A 19,652-nucleotide genomic window follows, 5' to 3' on the forward strand; every position below is an offset into this window, starting at 1 on the left:
GTGCATTGCAAATTATTTTTCTTACCAAGATAAATAAAAAAAATTGATTTAGAAGTGTTAGATAATTCATCTTGTTTTAAGAGTTAATTTCTTATTTTAAGCGTTCAACATGCTTATTTCTAGATTTAACAATCTTTATTTAAGAAATCTTGTCAAGTGAAATTATCATGCCATGCAGCAAGATCATTTCCCTCAGATTTAGTTTTGATCTTGTTTTTAGACACACCTTTTTTGCAGTGTACAACTGACAAAATAAGCTAGTAGTGTATCCCCATATAAAGAGTGGTTTGTAATTGCAGCCTTAAACTTGTACAGTTAGAAATCCCATCAAATTTTAACGATAAAACCAAACAGTTCTTTGGCCTGAGAGCAGTGAAGAAGAAGCAGAATAGACAGAGGAAACAGCCGGGCTATTTTTACACTGTGCATTTCCATCATATATATGAAACCAGTCAGAAACAAATATAACCCCATCTGAAACAAACTCAAATTTTGGTGTTTGCATCCATTTGGCTTGCTTGGCGTGGTGGGGTGGTCGGAGGGGCACATTTAATTAATCATATCCATAAATGCAACATTATTTTAATACACAAAAGTGAGTTAAGTTCCAGTTTAAAGAATGAAAACAACTGAATATCCCACAATATAAGGATTGCAATGACAAAAGTCAAACTATTAGAAACCTTTAGTTACTTTACAGCCTGTTATTTTACCTTTAAATACTGTATATGTAAGCAAGACTTAATTTGTAGCCTGAACAAGTTTAAGAAGAACCACATGACTATTTTACGGGAGAAAACTTCAATCCTTTAAACGAAGTTATAACACTGATCCTTGTGATGTTAAGATATTTTTCAGGCTGAGTCAGTTTCTTTTCCCCCCATGAACAGAAACTGTACAGCAATTTGAAAATTATTCACTTGCAACCTTACAATGAAATGTAAAAAACAGTACTAGTATTTCAATTTCTTTTTTACTGGGCTGTGATGTTATTACATCTAAAGGGACCATAAGATGGGTGGTCTTAGAAAAGAGACATAATGACCAAGGAAGTTAGCTTTCTGCAGCTACTTCGATAAAAGGAACGGTTCAACATTTTGTTAGCTAAGCTTATGTGCTTTCTTTACAAGACATGAAAATTGATTTCAATGTAATCTAATTGATGCCACATCTTTGTGTTATTTGTAGAACTTGTGTCTGCATGTGGTTAGCATGAAGGCTGGAGGACAAGCCTGGCCTTGTCCAAAGCAAACTCATTAATTGCGACATCTTCCTTAAAGGGATAGTTCAGATTTTTTTTAAAGTGAGGTTGTATGAGGTACTTATTCACAGTCAGTGTATTACCTGCAGTAGATGATGGTCTGCACGTTCCCAGTTTGGAGAACCAGAGGTGCTCCAGACAACAAACAGACTGCAGACGGGGCCTGCAACAAAACATATTTTAACCACCTAAATAAAGGCCCACCCTAAAAATGTTATACCCTTTTATGTTTATACCATATGTTGAATATATCCACAGATTTTTGTTGCCATCCACAGCCGTTTCATTTGGCACTACTTTTTCTCAACTGTAGAACATCCATGTTCCTACGCAAAAGAATATAGTTTGTGTGCTGCCGCAGATCAGCTGTTTTGGTCAGAATCAAGTAGCTAATAGTTTTTGTAAGATATAACAAATACAAGAAAATAAAAATGAGTGATTAGGTCAGCCATGATGAAATGCTGTTCAATATGTAGACAAAAGGATATCTTTATGAAACGGAATATACAGAAGAACTTTTGTAGACTGAACGGGCTGAAAGACAGAGGAAACTTCTGTGGAAACTAGACCTCAAGATGAAGCCCAAGAAAGAACCTGAGTTCATGGAACATGGAAGTTCTACGGTTGAGAAAAAATAGTGCCGACTGAAACGGTTGTGGATAGCAACAAAAATTTGTGGACATATAATTAATATAGTGTACACATAAACAGATATAACATTTTTAAGGCGGGCCATCTTTTAGGTGGTTAAAATACATTGTTTGTGGGTAAGTACCTTTTACAACCCCACTTCAATGAATCTGAACTATCCCTTTAAGCTGTACACAAAAAGCAATGAGTCAATGATCATTAGTGGTTTTAAGGGGAATTACAAAAAGAGTACATTTATTTCCCAAAATGTTGAACAATTCCTTTAAGAACAGCCCATGCCGCAAATAAAAGTTGAATGATTGTATGGTTTTAATGGTCAAAGTCAAATATGAGTGGAATGTAGCCACTACTAACACCATACTTTTTAATCTTTTTGCAAGAAATGAGTTCAGGGAATTCACGTAATGTAAAATAAAATGCCCTGTTGACTGGAGTGATTAAGATGAACATTTAGCAAATGCTGGTGAGAAGCAGGACCTGCTGAGGTCAGAACTTCAGTAATTGGAGGCTGGCTGTTTCGAGAGGACAAAATCATTAGCATGGCTTGCATTGTTTAGTCACTTGCATATTGAACGGAATAAAACATTAATTCCACAGTTCGATCATTATGTAATACAATCATTAAAACCCATGAAAAAAAAAACAAAGTCCACGTCCGGTTGCCATGAAAAAAAAGTGTCAAATAACATTTAAACACATTTATGTACAATATACTAGACTCAATGATGCCAGTGAGCAGATTTATAGTACAAAATTAATGCAATAACAGGTGAAAGTTGATGAAGAGTCCAAACACATTGGTTACATTCAAGGCTCCTACTACACTTAAAACTGTCAACACAGCATAATAAAACAACTGTGACCAAAACTAAGAATCACGTCTGAAAGTATTTGATAAAAACAAAAACCTTTTTTATAAAAAACAAAAAAGTGTAATGGTATGAAAATGCCTTTTGTGTTGTTTATCTGGGGTTGCACCTTGTTCTATAGCAAATCCATGTCAAAACCGTTTCAAGTTTTTATATACACCCTCATCTATTTCTGTTAAGGTTAAAAATGTTCTGCCATCACACTTGTACTTCTGGAGTGATCCCACCAACCATATCCAACGTCAAAAGTACCTTTGTCTTTATTTTAATGATGACTATCACAGGTTCAATGATTGCGTTTCCATAAATGTTGGAGTGCCAAAAGGTTTGTTGTTACATAGAGGGTGGTATGTTAACACAGGGTCGGAGATTATTGGCCGCCCAGTCAGCCTTCCAGGGGCTTTAAGAGCATAATCCCTTTCTTTCCTGACAGGTTTTTAAAAGAAATGTCTGCAGGAAGTGTTGAGGTTGCCTGATGTTGGTGTAACAACAATCAAAAAGAAGGAAAAACGTTCAACAAAAGCCAATCTGTTCTATTATTGTTTGAGAGTAACTTGTTCCAGCTTGAGATGACTTTACTTTTTCTTGTATTACATGGAAATAGACTGAACATCTTTGGGTTTTGGACCGTTTGTCAGACAAAATAATGAATGGCTGATGAGTTCACCTTTTTTTTTTTTTTTTTTTACTATATTCTGACATTTAATGGATCAAGCAGTTAATTGTTTAATCAAAAATGATAATGGACAGATCATTCGAAAGTGAAAATATTTTGTAGTTGCAGCCCTAGTACAATTGTTGGATATTAGTTATTATTGACATATGAGTTATAATTACATATAACCTGTAAAATGTCAATTACAATTTTTATCTTTATTTTAAACGCAGCCATTAAGTCAACTTTGGCATCTAAAAGGACTGGAAGTGGATGCCTAATCTTCTTCTTGAGCCCTGTGATAATGCTTCTTGTTTGATTTTGAAATCAAGTTTCTTGATGTTCCCCTCCTACACCACAATCTTCTTACATGACCAAACACTGTAATCCACAAAAGTAAAAATCTGAAAGAAGATTCATGGGACCTTTAAGATGTATCGGTAAACTTGAAAATTAAATGTGGATTCGCAATTCATAACATGAGCACAAGTAAACAGTCTGAGTTGCTGAAAACACGAATGTTTCACAGAAACTGCATAGGGTGTAAAATGGGCTGATCTGTATTTCTCAAGTAGTGACAGAGCCATGCCTAACGGATACAGAATTTATTTAATTGGTCTGTTTGCAACACTTGGGAGATTTAGGAGATAACTGTAAAACATCTAGTTATGACAGGTACATGGTACAGGTTGACAAGGAAACTGTTGGGTTATCCTGAAGATTAAAAGAGTAAAATTATATCCCCTTAATTTAAAACATGACAAAAAAAAATGGAATTTTTTTGGACCAGAAAGTTTTTTCATTAAAAGCATGAAACAAAGGAATTTGTCTACAAGCGGTAGAGCTAACCTATACAAATAGTTTCCTGTCCTCATCTGCAGGATAATAAAAGATACAAAAGTCCCTTTAACTAGGCCTCTGCTTATTTGAAATGTATGAGAAAAAATGACAAACCAGATTAATATGAAATCACCTGAGTAATTTAATCCAGCTCTACATATTACTTTTGCTGACATTGTCCCCTTTCTTTAAGCTACCGCTCTTACCGGAACTCCTAATTACAGTGTACCATTTTCACAGTTCAATTTGACCTGTGCATGCATGATATAAATCATGCTTGCAGTACATAATTTACCAGAAAATGCACCTATGAAAAGATAAACTATGATTTTCTTAAGAATATTTATTTACAGGAACTGAAATTAAACAAACGTATAGCGGAAGGTCAATAAAAAAATATACAACTTCAACATTTTATTCCACCTCAGAAGGACAGAATACCATCCTATTTAAAGGGGATGGAAAAGTTTTAAAACAGTTTATTCCAGTCTCTTGTTGCCTCCATGAGGTGCCGCTGGCCGTGGCCAATCCAATCTTCTTGGCTGTTGAAGAGCCGACCACAAAACCAGCAGTCAAACACAACGGGCTCTTGACTACAACCGGACAGAGTATCTACCACCTCGTACTTTTTTTTGCTTTTTTTCCTTAACTTCATTTTCAGAAGGAATCGCTCTCGGACAGAACTCTGAACTGGCCGGGGTCTTGGATCGCTGCTGTGAGACGATGCGCCTTTGGTCGAGGAGTTTTCCCATGGAGCACCAAGCTCGGCAAGAGCTTGGATTGTTTTCTGAGACAGAGAGACTTTAGTAACAGCACCTTTGTACCTGTTAACTACCTTCATGATATTGGCCACTTCAGGAATGTCAGCATCTGGATGATTGAGCACCACTACAGGTTGGTATCTACGAGGGCATTTGACCTGCTGATCTGAACTGAATGGGGCAAGCCTTAGTGTCCTTTCAGCTTCTTTGGCTACAGGCTTCCATAACACAGTAGCCTCTTTCTCAGTCAGTACTTTATTTGAGAGTCTTCTAGCTTTATGCACCATTGCTGGAAGCTCGTCAAATAAGGCTTTCCTGCGCCTCTTCCTTTGGCTTGGAGGCCGAATTGGCCCTGGGGCTAGGAAAGGAGTCTCTGCTTCACAAGGTTGTTCCTTCACATTCCTTTCAGAGGTTGAAATGCAAGATTCCTTGACATCTTTCTGTGAAGTATTTTGTATGGTGATCAGTTTCTTTACACCACTGGATGAATTTGCATTTGCTTTGTTTGATGATACCAGGAAACACTGGGTCTGAGGTCTGGTGGCCAAAAACAAAGGTTGACTGCTTGAGGTGGGAGCGCCACTTGTAAGAAGGCTACCAGTAGGTGTGACTATTTTAAATATGACTTTGTTTCCGGTACTATCACTGGTTTGGCTGCACTGAGTCCCAGTCCTTGCATCTTGGTTGTTCAATAGAAAGCCTGATTTGGTTGGAGAAACATATCGAAGCAAGAATGCCTGGCGACCAGTTTGCAAAGCACTGGGTTTGTCTGCAGAGCTCACAGGCATGGCTAGAACTGGCCGTGAGTGTGGTGGGAGTTGTGCACTTGCCAGTCTGAGGCCAGGAGCACTAGGGGTCTGAACAAAAGGAACAGACCTCTGTACCAAGTAGCAGGTTGGCTGTGTCTTTGCTGTCTTGTCTGTAGGTGTATTATGCGGTGCGCTTGAGAAGAGTACGGGACCCTTAAATCCTGGGCTGTTGATAAGGTAGTGATTTGAGGCGGTGCTAACACCTGGCTGAACAGCAGAGAGAAGGGTTGTGCCTTTTTCAGCAGCTGCTGATACACCTATTCTCCTGCTGTTTGGAGTAAGGGTGACTCCAGTGGGGTTACCTGATCTTTCCAACCCTGACTTCATATACGATAAATTGATCTGAGGATTTGCAGAATTGGTTATCAGTTTAAAACCTGGAGTGGCCTTGACCTGCATTGGCATTGCAAATCGATTCTCAGTAGTTCTCAGAAGTACTGGCTGCTTACCCTCTGGCAATTGAAGAATTCGTAGAGTTGTTTTTGTTTGTTTTAAAGATTCATTACTTGCACTCGAAGGTACAACTCTTTCCTTATTAAGTTGTTGGGTAATGATTGCATCTGAATGTTCCTCCACAAAACTGCCCGCGAAAGTTGAACTACTCTTTGTTTCTGACTGTTTGTCAGAAATAGGAATGCTCTCCTCCTCAATTTTGATAATATTAAAGTCTTGTAGCACCGACTCTGGATTTTCATCCTCAGTGGAAGGATCGTCAACACTAGCTATACACTCGTCAACCTCAACATCGCTATCTGACGCCCTTTCTTGAGTATAGAGTTCTCCATTGCCACTTTCTGTGAATGGATCTGGAGACTCTGCCAATGTCAAACTAAACTGTGATGATTCACAAATACTTTCTTTGTCTGCTGAATGTTCAGACAAGTTGTCAATGTTCTGGGTAGTGTACGGTGAAGTGCCAAATGTTTCCTTGGAATAATTGTGAAAAGTAAATACTTCTTGGTTTGGTGAATTTAGTTTGCAGTTGTCAGAGTCCGCAGCATTTTCTCTGAGGCTACCTGAAGTGGGTGGGGATGATTTTGATGGAGTACTCTGACAAGACTGGGCATCATTTTCTGTAGTGTTGAAGGAAAAGTTCGCTTTGTGTTGGTCAGTGAGTTTGTCTGCTTCTGTATCAGTCACTAATAACTCGTCTGCAGCCCCACAGTTTTCAATAGTTTCTTTGGAGACTTGTTTGGAAAGCAAGGTTTCCTGAGCAACTTTTGAAGGTGAAGATAAACCAGTGATCTTACCGACACACATTGTTCGAGTATTACTGATCTGAGAACTACTGTGGCAGTTTGCATTAGAGTTAAATGTTGCAGAGACTGAGTTATTATCAAACTTCCTTTTCTCTGAGCAGGCCGTTTGACTTGGGTGACTTTGGTCACCCGTGTGATCAAACTCACTTGTCATGGCATATAATGTGTCTGTACAAGTCAAAGGCCGACTTACTAAAGGGTTAGTTTGCTCTCCAACGTCATCTCTAGGTGGTGAGGAATCAAGGTTGCAAACAGAGGTTTCCTCCTCCTCAATCTTTACTTTTACTGCCATAATATTGTCTTGATCTATCTGTATGCCAGATCCACTTCTTGGGGAAAGAGCAAAACAGTGCGATGTTAAGTTCTTGCTATTAGAACATTCCCCATTCTCATTAGAGACTTTGCTTTTATCCAATGCAGGATTTGGTACTGAGGAGCCCACATCTTCAACCAAGGAATGGTTCTGAGTGGATGAATCTTGCTTCGAGGTTGGTATTACTTTGAGAACTAAATGTTTTTTGCCATCAACCATCTTGAATCCCATCACTTTGGTTGTACAGTGGGGGGGAAGAGAGATTTTGTTCTTAACCATCAGAACGGTCAGTCCATTCGGATTGTTGTAACTTGCAGCATCGGAACTTGCAGAGTTGTCACATTCCTGTAACATCACTGGCATTGACTGCTCCATATTATCAGAGCCTTTGCTCCAATTTCTGTTTTCCTTTTTTGCTACAGTCCCATCCACAAAGTTGTTGGTCTCCTCGAAGGATATCTCCGGTTTGATTAGCCTGCCATTTTGGTTTGGTAAACTCCCAGAAAGACAGTTCATTTTTGCTATCCTCTGAGCATCCTGTGATTCTGTGCTCTTTTTTATCAAAAGTTTTAAGGTTGCAGATGCACTTGCTGGATTACCACTGTCTTCCATAGCCTTCCAAATATTCCTTCTATCAGCTTCCTCTTTGTGAACAGCTGCCATGTGTTTCTTAAGATACTCGCTTCTTGCTGCACCATATCCACAGATCTGACAAGTGAAGGGGAATGTACCTGAATGAGCTTTGGTATGTCTCTGGTGATCCTCTTCATTTAAGCTGATATGTCTACATCTTGAACACTTCCAAGGGCTCTCGTTATGATGATGGATGTGCTGGACAAATGTACCTGCATCTACAGTTGTAAACTCACACCAGTCACAGCTAAACTGTCCATTTAGACTGTGACACATGATGTAGTGTCTGGTGAGCAAAAGCAGAGAGTACTGAACATCATTGTCGCAGAGCTCACATGTAACCAGAGTATTCCTGTGCTCAATCCGATGACGCTGAAGAGCGGGGAACTCGTTTGTGACAAAACCACACAGGTCACAAGGGTATGTTGGAAGGGTTCCTTTATGGGCCGCTCGAAAATGTTTAAGGAGGTCATTGGGGCTATATGTGGAATCATCTTTACACACAGAGCATCCAAAACTCAGAATCTTTCCAGAGAAAACAGCCCCCTGCTGAATTTTGCAATGGGCTTTGTTGAGAGTTTGTCTATCTTTCTTGGTGGGAGTCCCATGTTCCTTAATGGAAGATTCATCTGCATTATTGAAGATTGACCCATCTGTCACTTCTCTTAAATGCTTATACACAAAGTCTTTTACCTTGTCTTTTTCTTCCCCTATTACTGATATGTTGCAGTTTTTGGCAGAATCGTGAGGTATTGTGAGGTCTTCATCCATATTTGTATGTCTAAAGATATCTGTAAGAGACATAAATGTGTTTTTCATTAGTACAACCAGAAGGATCCCACTTCTTCAAAAGGCATTCAACATTGCTGTAGAGCAGAAAAACAACACAATGCACATGTATTATGCATGTACTACAGTGCACCTATCCAATGGTGCATGATAATCCCTGTTCCAAAAAACATGCAGGGGCACTGGTGACCAGGTTGATCTTGATTTCATGCCCACTTAAACAAACTACACAGATTTTGCTGCAGACTTAAATGGTAGAGGGCAGAATGTTGAAAATAATGACTATAACTACAAACATTTTAAGACATAAATATACATTTATAAAAACAACACATTAACTGAAAAAATTAAGATCAACACATCGGCAAGCCTCTCTGTAAGCGTCTGTAAACAGTAGGGATGGGTGTTTGGAAAAACCTGCCAACTCGAGCATCAATAATGGTGACAATCAATTACTCGCTATGTTTTTATACATACTCCAGTATGCGTAAAACTGAAAGACACACACACACACACATCTTCACATCACTCTTGTATTTGTGTGTTTTATAATTGTTATTCCAACTTTCAGTTTGCACACTGTAGCTTTATCCAACTAAATTCTTAGGTCATTGGCTTATTGACGTACGGCTGCAGAACTGAACGCTCAGACCCGTTTCTGTTCAGAGATACTGATACGCAGTCATAGAAAAAAATTAAGTATACACAGATCAATTTAAAATTCGACATGATCGACAAAATTTTACCATTAATTGATCATCGAATAATTATTCCCATCCCTAGTGAACAGTTCCCATGTGATGATCTCACTCACAGCAGCGATTGCCTGGACAATGCTGATTTGCCTCTGATCTGGGGGCTTTTGTCAGGGAGCTCCAAAAACAGTCAGGGAGTGGGAAATCTGGGCTGAAATTGAGTAGTGTGAACTAGGCATTACTGTGAACTTTCACAGGGAATACTTTTGTCAGCAGTAAGTCTGCAAGATGTGGTATTTCAATCCACGACAAAGCAACCACACTAACTAATCAAAACTGGAATATTCCCAGGAGAAAAAAACTCTTAATAGTGCAGTGACTAGTAAGGTAAAGGCAGTAGTTACTCTTTTTTTGTTTTTCCTCAATGGAGATTATACAAAACATTATAAGACAATATTGAAATTATATAGTCATATAACAATTTGAGAGCCTATATTTGCATGCCAGTGAAGGGGGATCTCTTTCAGTAAGCTCATGAGGTTACCTTTTGGTGTTGCTTTGCTTTTGATTTATTAGCTTTGGGAAAAAAACAGTTGCACCACAAGCTTCTGACCGGTAAATGTTTGCACAAGAGGGGTTGTTGGAACGGCACATTGTTTTGGTTCTGTGCAATATCCAGAGATATTTAACATCATTCTCAACTTGTATGGTGTCCAGTAGTCAAATTTTTATAATCAGGTGGTGAGACCGACTTGCACATACCAATGAACGCTGCTTCATTGAGTTTAAGTTCAGATAACATTAAATTAGACCATTACATTTTAGTGTTTTTTTTTTACTTGCATGATAGGACAACTGACTGATATTTAACTCTTTTGCGGTGTGTTCAATAGTCCTGAAGCAACAGAGGCGAGCCAGAAGTCCTACAAATAAGACAGCTGCTCGCGCCGAAGCTGCCAAACCAAGAGAAATATCCATGGCAAGATACCACTAGTAGCCATGTTAGTAATAATAATAATAATAATAAGATAATTCTTGAACCAAAGTAGTAAATTGTAGAAGTAGTGTATATACCAGTAAATGTGTGCCAGACTCAAACTTAACTTAATAAACATTTTAGTTTCAGTTGCTAAGGTCTACACTAAAGTCACTGTTGCCCTGCAATGAGCATGATTCTTTGGGAATAACCTGTCCACCAATCAGAGGCTGTGTTCCTGACTGGGCATGTGTGTGAATGTTCTGATTGAAAAAACACTGCGCATGGCTCCACCTAGGTTTTTGTTTTGTTTTGGTGGTTTTTTATTGCTTTTATTTTTCTACTATCATTCTGTTCTTTCGTGTTGATTTCAAGCATAAATTATCATGTACATGTACATGTATTTTTGTATGTCAACGAAAGAAAAAAAAACAATAAAGAGAAGTTTGAAAAAAAAACAAAAAAAACCACTGCGCAATTCAACACGAGATTGACAAGACCAAAACTTGCAGTCATGATGATGCTGCCACGTAACTGTGGTTTATCATTCAAGCCGTATCCCTTATATTTTTGCTGTGGCAATAAATGGTAACAACACACTTAAAAAGCAGCTATTGGGGCGTTCCCGGTGGCACACCTGGGAGAGCACGTACCATAGAGGCATTGTCCTCGTAAGCGGGCGGCCCGGGTTCGAATCTGACTCGGAGCCCTTTCCCACATGTCTTCCCCTCTGTCTCCCCCTTCACTCTGTCCTATCAATAAAGCCCAAAAATGGCCCAAAAAAATCTTTAAAAAATTTTTAAAAAAGCAGCTATTACCTGTAATCCTTTAGGACAAACTCAAACATTAATGTACGTCGTGTATGAAGAGGAGGAGTGTCCATGGTGCCTGTAAGACAAACAAATGCAAATTTAATTCATGTTGCTTGAAGGTTATGAACATTGTTCACTGCTTTCTGTTAAAAGGAGAGATCCTTTTAACAGAAAGCAGTGAACACTGGCTCTTCTGAACGCCACGTGAACTGCAGTTCATGTCACGCTTCTGAGTGAGATAAAATCTAAACACACATTACTAGCTGGACATACTGATGGAACTACTATGCACACAAAATGTCTTCTCTTTTAAGTAAAAAACAAACAAAGAACAAACTTTTCTATAGATGGGATACTACAGGTCTTAAAGTACCATGTGGAGTTCCATGTGACCTCTTACCATTAAGAGTACTCTTTTATTAGACTGACTGCTTTTAGTTTGTCTTGTGAATGCATATGTGGCACTTTTTCACTGATCCAAAGGGGGCAGTTACAGCCTTTATACCGCCCCATCGACGGACTTTTCACGAACAGCAAGATCAGTTAAGCCTACTTTGCAACATCATAATCATCCATCAATCATAATCATATTTATAAGTGGTTTTAGACTGTAAACAGGAAACCCCCACCATTCTCACTTTTAAAAATGCTGTACCCTACAATTACAGGAAAACTGAAGCAGTGCTTTTAAGGCACTGCTTCATGACTTTTTTCCCATGACTGTATACTGATACAGATGGGCCTATATAGGCCAAAAATATCGGTCAACTGAAATATCTGTCAGGCTCGACATTTAATGAAGTAATGCAGTGTTAAAATAATTAATCGATAAGTCAACTAACAGAGAAAAATAATCAGTATCAAAGTTAATTTAGGTCATATTATACAAAAACTGTACAGAACTGTCAAAAGTAATTTGGAAAGTAAAGTAAATTATACGCGTTTGAAAAAAAAATGTAGTCTACTTTAACTGCCAAGCTGAAGCTTCTCAATTGGGAGGATTGGCTGATAATCTCAATTTTTTTAACCTGATCAAAATTGATACAGCAGAACCACAGACCCACACAGTCTTCATCCTTATCAAAATCTTGGGCCCACATTACCCACAATGCAACGGATTGCAGACAGTTCAGTCATGGAGATTCGGGTTATGTAAGTATCCTCTAGCCTGCAGCAGAAATGAGGCGCTACAATGGTCCAGTAATCTCAATTCTTTCTAACCTCACACCCAGGGTTTGTTTTTTTCCATTTTCAAACTTGTAGTCTTCAGACCCAAACAACACTGACTCAAGTGACATCACTTGAGGGAACTTCACACTGCTCCCTCTGGACACAGTAAACACTTTATACGCCTTTTATGCACACATAGAGCAGTACTCCCAACACCTGGAAACAGACTGATGTGGAAAGAACTGGCAGTGTTCCCTTTTAATAGATATTAGTTTAGCTTTGGGATGGGAAAGCATTTTTCTTTTTTTTACTATTCAATTTAATCAAGCGATAAATCAGTTGTTCAGCTGATTAGTTAAATGCCAATATACTTTTTTTTTTTGAGAAGTCATTCAAGCATCCAGGGATATATTTTGTTTTAGAAGCTCAGAGAGTAACTTTTTACACCATTACACCTTCATTGAGCATTAATTCCATCGACAGAGTTAACTGAAAATCAATACAGGAAAATAGTTTTGCCATATGGACCTGATATAGAGGCAAACAGGCCTAATCACATAAGCAAATTTCAACAGGGTGTGCTCTTTAAACACAGTGTTGAATTATTTATTTAGTCATCAAACTATCTCTTAGATCCCATCTCACTAGGGCTGGTCAATAAAACAAAAAAAAGTATTTCAATGTAAATATATTCAACGTCAATGTTGAATACGCACATTCACGCACGCACACACACCAGGAATGGGGTGTGCAAGTGCAGCTTGAACACTATTTGCCACCCGCCATTGATCAATAAAAAGAAGATGTAGAAGAAGAGAAATGGTTTATGATGTTGCCATCAGACAGACTTGGGCGGAAAAAGCAAAACACCAGTAAGCAAATGAGCGACACCAAAGAAACCACCAACTGGTTAATCACATTAAAATACGCAGATAAATGACAACAGTGACCTGGACGGGTCAGCTCATCCCGGGACTTTCCTGACCAGAAACACGGGAAAGAGCAAGCACACAGAGAACTTCCCTTTCTGTGTTTCTTCCTGCTGGGAACACCAGAGGTAGTTATGCTCATTTATTGGTCAGCCATACATAAACAGCACTATGCTGTCTATTAAGAGGTAGGAGATGAATAAAATGTTGTTTTTTTACATATTCAGCTACAGGTGTAATGGTCTATGCAGTCCGAGTGCCTGTCAATTTCTAAAAAGGCCTTAATAAAGTCTTGTCTTTATCCATAAAAAAAAGCCCACATCATCAATTATTTGTGGATTATATTTTGTATAATTAATCTGAATCTGAAAATAAACCTGATACTTAATTAGAATCTAGAAAAAGCACAATACATCAATTAATGTAAAAATCAGATGGCACCATCTTGGTAAAGTCAATCAACAGCTTATCCCCAGACAAAAGTGGACCAGGTACAGAAGCTGATCGGATTTTATGGTTAAAAGTTGTTTATTTGTGCTTCTTAATGTTTGTAGTTTGATATTCTGTGCAAGTTTGACTATTTTTAGCAATAGCAACAAGCTATGACACTGCTAATCAGGAAGTACTCATTTGTGAACGAATAGACTTTTACTATCGTTCTCCCAAAGAGAGGGTGTAAATGTAAGGAAATAAAAAGTTTTATACACTGGCGAATTAATTGTGTTATGCAGTAAAAAAACCCATTATTTTTTTCAAAAACTACTTCCTGTTCAAAGACAATGCTTAGTTTTTATACTTATCATGTCCTACAAATCCAAAATATCTAGGAGAAACTAACAATACAAACCAAACAAAAGCTTGGGTCTCAGGAGGTTAAAGTAACTGGGCATTTAAAAATGCATGTAGTGGACTTATAATTCCTTCCAAATATTTGTAAAAGTAGATTGTAGCAGAAAATAGAAATCATCTTTTAAGGTATAATCACCTTTGATTTGAAATTGTACTTGGTTAGCTGACAATTCAAAATAAAAATAAATGAAATGTAAAGCACGTTATAAGTATTTGTCAAGGTCTTGTCATGTTCTGACAATCAATCATAGTTTAAAGCACAATTAACCGAGTGGTTTCATCAATTCCCACTCAGGAGCAAAATTCACCCTTCAACTTGAAAGAAATACTGTTTTGACATCTATTGTGATAATTATCAACATGACAACACTATTGTCCTTATCCTAACCAGACTGCCTCAGGTTTTAACCTTAGATGGAAGTTTTTTTCCTGGATAGGCCCAACCAGACTTTATTAACACATAGTCTCTTACCTATAATTAAACCACATATCAAAAAGCCCACTCTTGATCCAGGGGGTTTAGACAATTGTAGGCCTACATCTATCCTTCCATTCCTCTTTTAAAAAATCTTGACAAGGTAGTTTAAATTTCTATGTAACAACAGTTTATATGAGGAATTTTTAGTCAGGATTTTTAGTGCATCACAGCACAGAGACAGCACTGGTGAGAAGCCTTTCTAATTACTTTAGACAAAGGACTCACATCTTCACTTGTCTAATGAAGTCTTAGTGCTGCATCCGACACCATCGACCATCACATCCTATTACAGACACCAGAAAATGAAATTGCCAATAAAACGCTGCATTATTCTGGTTTAAGTAATATTCATCAGTTCAATCTCAGTTTGTACATATTAACAATAATCCTCTAATCACACCAAAGTGTGTCAATGTATTCCACAAGGTTCTGTGCTCGGACCAATTACTTATTATCGGGCTGCTCCAATAAATAAACTTAAGACTCCCCAGTTAAATCAGAATGTCGCAGCACGTGTACTGACAAGAACTTGGAAAAGAGATACCTTTCATGTATTAGCTTCTGTGCATTGGCTCCCTGAAAAACCCAAAATTGAATTTAAAACCCTTCTTCTCACCTGCGAAGCTCTTAACAGCCAGGCAACATCATATCTTGAAAAGCCCAGAGTATCCCATTAGCAGAGCACTCTACTGCCAGATTGCAGGGTTACTTGTGGTTCCTAGAACCTCCAAAAGTAGAATGGGAGCCAGAGCCTTCAGACAGAGACCTTCGCAAAATGTATGATTAGGCTTAAAACTTCCTTTTCAAGAAAAGATAAGGTAAAATTTATAGTTAGGGCCAACTCAAGGCTTGCATTGCACCAGCCCCTAGTCATGCTGATATTACAGTATGCTGTCATTATAATTCTATTATAGTCACAGTTATCATTTCTATTATTGTCAACCATAGACTGTATAATATAAGTCATAGACATAATTTTAGCTGCTGGTGTTATTTATGTTGTTGCTGTGCATCTCTGTCTCTAGTTCATATTATATGTATTGTAGTTTTATTATGCTGATCTGTTGCACACATACCGTATTAGAGGTTTCTTTCATTTTTTTCCCTGTTAAAAGGGTTTGGGGGGTCAGTTTTTTGTTATCTGGAGGACAGAGGGTGTCGTATACTGTACAGATTGTAAAGCCTCTGAGGCCTATTTGGGATTTGTGAAATTGGGTTATATAAATGAAATTGACTGTCAACCCTGGGTATCTGAGGAAGCCATGTTGGGGAAAAATGTCTGCCATGATTGTATAACTTATCTTTACAGCTACTTAAGCTATTTAAATCATTCATATCCATAGCACCCATTCAACTATGCAGAAGATTAGTCTAGTCTATAAGTCTATAATAAGTCTACTAGCCTTATTATTTCTTTATTCACTGGATATAGAGTACACTCAGCAGGACTTTAGGGAAAACCTGGACAACAGACAGGTAGGCACAAGGCCGGATTAACCCTCTAAAGGGCCCAGGGCACTGTGGGCACAAGCAAAATATCTGCTTATCTCTCGCTTATACGTTAAACTTTCCATCTGAGCTGTTGCTTAAAAATGAATTTTGAGGTGACAGGGTGATTTCTGTTTAAAATGAGCTGAGGACCAAAATGCTACTTGATTCTAGATTCTTGTTTGTGTCTTGTATTCCTCTGTGATGCCTCTATCAATTCAATACATTTATGCTGGGAATAGGTGTTGTTAAATAAATATTGGATGCTTTGAAAGTTGTTGCTTACTTATTTTTTTGTGAAAATTGAGGGTACTTCCTACGCTCTCTTTTTGTACGGTGTCCTTGAGTGCCAAGAAAGGCGCCTTTTAACAACCAAAAGTACTGTTTGCTAATCTCAATATTCAATTTAGTATTTTTTTCATTGAACATGTGATTATCTATAGTCAGATTGCAAGAGAAATACAGTAAGAATTTCAAGCATTTTCAAGCAATTTATCCAAAATCCAAGCACTATTCAAACCTTGAAAATACAACATTAAAATTAAAACATTTTGAAGGATTTCAAGCATCCATATGAACCCTGTATATGTGAGTGAGTGGCTTGACAAGAGGACATAGTGGTGCATTTGTCGTTCTATGAGCGTTTGCACATCTGTATATGAAAATGCACATTATGACAGTTAGTTATTGATGTATTGAGTACATTAACTGTATATTACTGTAATGTATTCTATATTTTGCCAGATTATGGTGATTCCGGGGTCATGATGATGGGGCCCTTGAATACTGTTGCCCAGGGTACAGCCAAGTGTTGATCTGGCCCTGGGTAGACAACTCTTGACCCACACCATCACGATAGGAGAGATATAAATGAAGCTTGGAGATGAGAGGAAAAGTTGCATCGTCTCACTGCAATTCCACTCCCCCTCCGTAACAACACAGGGACAAGTAGGCTACATGTTGCATAAATGTGACTCTCAGCCTCTACCGTCCAATTAGACATGTTTTAAAAATTAAATACATGTTTACTTCGTCGTGTGACTTGCTCCATAGTCGCTTAAGTTTAGAAAACGCGAGGGAACGCGGCATCAGTGGGAGAATTAAAGGCTGTAGACAGACAGCAACAAAGGACTCCAGAATTAAAGCTGCGATATGTTATTGCACTGTGTCAATTTATATCTCGACACATGGAGAAGGTGTGAGCCACTTCGCGACAATGTAGTGTCTGTGGAGTTTAATAAGCAGTTATTTTACACCAAAATAAAGCCCCCACCCACGCGAAGATATTTAAAGTTACAGAAAATCTGTTATTTCTTACTATGAACTCGATGGAAGTTCAGGCGGCGTCCCGTCAACGTCCGGCATTATGAAAAGGAGGTAAAGGTAGAAAAAACACACAGAAGAAACATTTGCCTTCCTTCTCTCCGTTCTATGGATCCACAGCGACGGCGGCCATGACAGTCCATCCGGGTACTGGTGTGCTCTTGACGCTCATGTAGAAGCGGATGAATATGTTTTGCTTGTCAAATACCAAACTAGTGCCATGAAGGACATTTTGGCGTAGAAAACACAGTTAAAATAACTTTCACTTCAGTAGAAATATATTCTGTTTGACATGACGCCCGTAACAACTTGACGGTGTTTTCGCAGCATGAGCCTACGTCATCCGTTGCTTGTGTGTATGTGTGTGTGTGTGTGTGTGTGTCCTAGGTGGAAGAAGAAGCAATGAGCAGCAATGGCGGACATAACGCCATTTCCTATTGAATGCCTTACATTTAGGCTCATATGCCTTTGTTTAACCCCAACAAGGAATTATTTATATTTCATACTGACAACAGTACTTTTAATAAATCATCTGTCTCTCCCTCTGTGTCACAGCCTACACACACACACAAGCACACACACAAACTTACAACAATGGAGGATGTGAAGCTCACACATTGTTACCTCATCATCCTACATTGTGCACTGACCAGGGCCGGTTCTAGACAGGCATATATGAGGAGGCAGTCAGAAATGTGAAGGGGGCATCATGTTCCAGCACTTTTTTTTCTGTGCTCATAGTAACGATGCTTTCTTCATTGAAAGGGGTCCATGTGTCCAACCCCAACCCCGAGAAGTGGATTGCACTTTGTCAGGCCTCTACCTTCAGACCTGTCCAGGTGTCCCACCTGAAGACTAGGCTCCTGCTGGTTTAGCTCTTAAGGTCACTGAGACACGCACTGACCACAATAAGATGGCAATCCCTCAGGGGGGGAAACTGAAAAATGAGAATAAAATAAAATAAAACATCCTTCATCCAGATTTCAACCAACAATCGTGTAGTCCCTTTTTCGACTACTGCAGATAATTTTGTCAAATTGTAATATATTAAATTTTGATTTGAGGGGGCAAGACATTTATTAAAGGGGGCTCGGCCCCCTCTTGCCCCAGCGTAGAGCAGGCCTCGGCACTGACAATGTTTCATACTATCTCTGCTATTAGTAGGACTATCTTCAGGGAGTCATTTTGATTTAAATGTGTCTGTAACTTCCGTCTTGTTTTTCTCTTCCCCTTTATACTTTTTAGTCAGTATTTTAGTGCATCATAGCACAGAGACAGCACTGGTGAAAAGTCTTTCTAATTACTTTAGACAAAGGACCAACGTCTTTACTTGTCTGATGAAATCTTAGTGCTGCGATCAACACATCTTTCATGTGTTAGCTTCTGTGCATTGACTCCCTGAAAAATCCAAAATTTAAAATCCTTTATAATTTGGTTGCGTGTGACTGTATATAGACTGCCATTATATCCACTGAGGCAATACTATAGAGTTGCCAGTTAAATTGATGACTTGGTTTAACCGTATACATAGAGAATGTTAGATTTAAAGAAATGATAGATGAACTATTTGCCAATATAAAGGCTAGATAAAACAATAATGTTTAAAACCATTCCTACCACAAGGTCCATATTGTAGCTGTTCTGACCTTTGGATCAGGTCACATAATGGACATTGTTCAGCTTGAATTGCAGAAGTTCATATTTTCTATTGTATTGGATCAACTTGAAGGGCTTGCTCTGTTGGCTTAAAGGCTGGGTACTTTGAAAGGAAAAAACCTTATGGCGGTAGTGGTGTTTTCTGTGCTGTTTCCAAAGTCGAAGTCAAGAAAAAACATAGAACCTTTAAATACGAATGGTTGGAATCACTGGTGGACTCAGGATGTTTGAGGGGCGAAAATAACAAAAAAAGGCACCTGGTGTGTGTAGTGGGGCACCAGCCCACTGAAAGGGCACCCTGGAGGGCACTTTATCATGTTCTATCAACCACAGGGGGCATCCAAGAGGGCACTTTCGCATTTACTTTTTTTCAAACATTAACAGACATTTTGAACCCTCCAGATATTGCAGATTGTAGCACCAGCAATATACATCT

General features: G+C 38.5%; 1 protein-coding gene across 1 annotated transcript; it reads right to left on the bottom strand.

Moving 5' to 3' along the window:
* Nucleotides 1-539: 539 nt before the first annotated feature.
* Nucleotides 540-17,919, bottom strand: si:ch211-214e3.5 (zinc finger protein 518A). The gene is made up of 3 exons (XM_059324426.1): nt 17,556-17,919; nt 11,330-11,399; nt 540-8,842 (listed from the first exon to the last, which is right to left on the bottom strand). The coding sequence occupies exon 3, from the start codon at nt 8,820-8,822 to the stop codon at nt 4,746-4,748; it is 4,077 nt and encodes a 1,358-aa protein (XP_059180409.1). The 5' UTR covers nt 8,823-8,842; nt 11,330-11,399; nt 17,556-17,919; the 3' UTR covers nt 540-4,745.
* Between the last annotated feature and the right edge of the window lie 1,733 nt (nt 17,920-19,652).

The sequence above is a fragment of the Centropristis striata genome, chromosome 21 (genome assembly GCF_030273125.1).
Source record: "Centropristis striata isolate RG_2023a ecotype Rhode Island chromosome 21, C.striata_1.0, whole genome shotgun sequence".
NCBI classification, from domain to species: domain Eukaryota; kingdom Metazoa; phylum Chordata; class Actinopteri; order Perciformes; family Serranidae; genus Centropristis; species Centropristis striata.

Coding starts and splice junctions, on each gene's coding strand:
- si:ch211-214e3.5 (XM_059324426.1), bottom strand. CDS start 8,822: ATGGATGAAGACCTCACAATACCTCACGATTCTGCCAAAAACTGCAAC.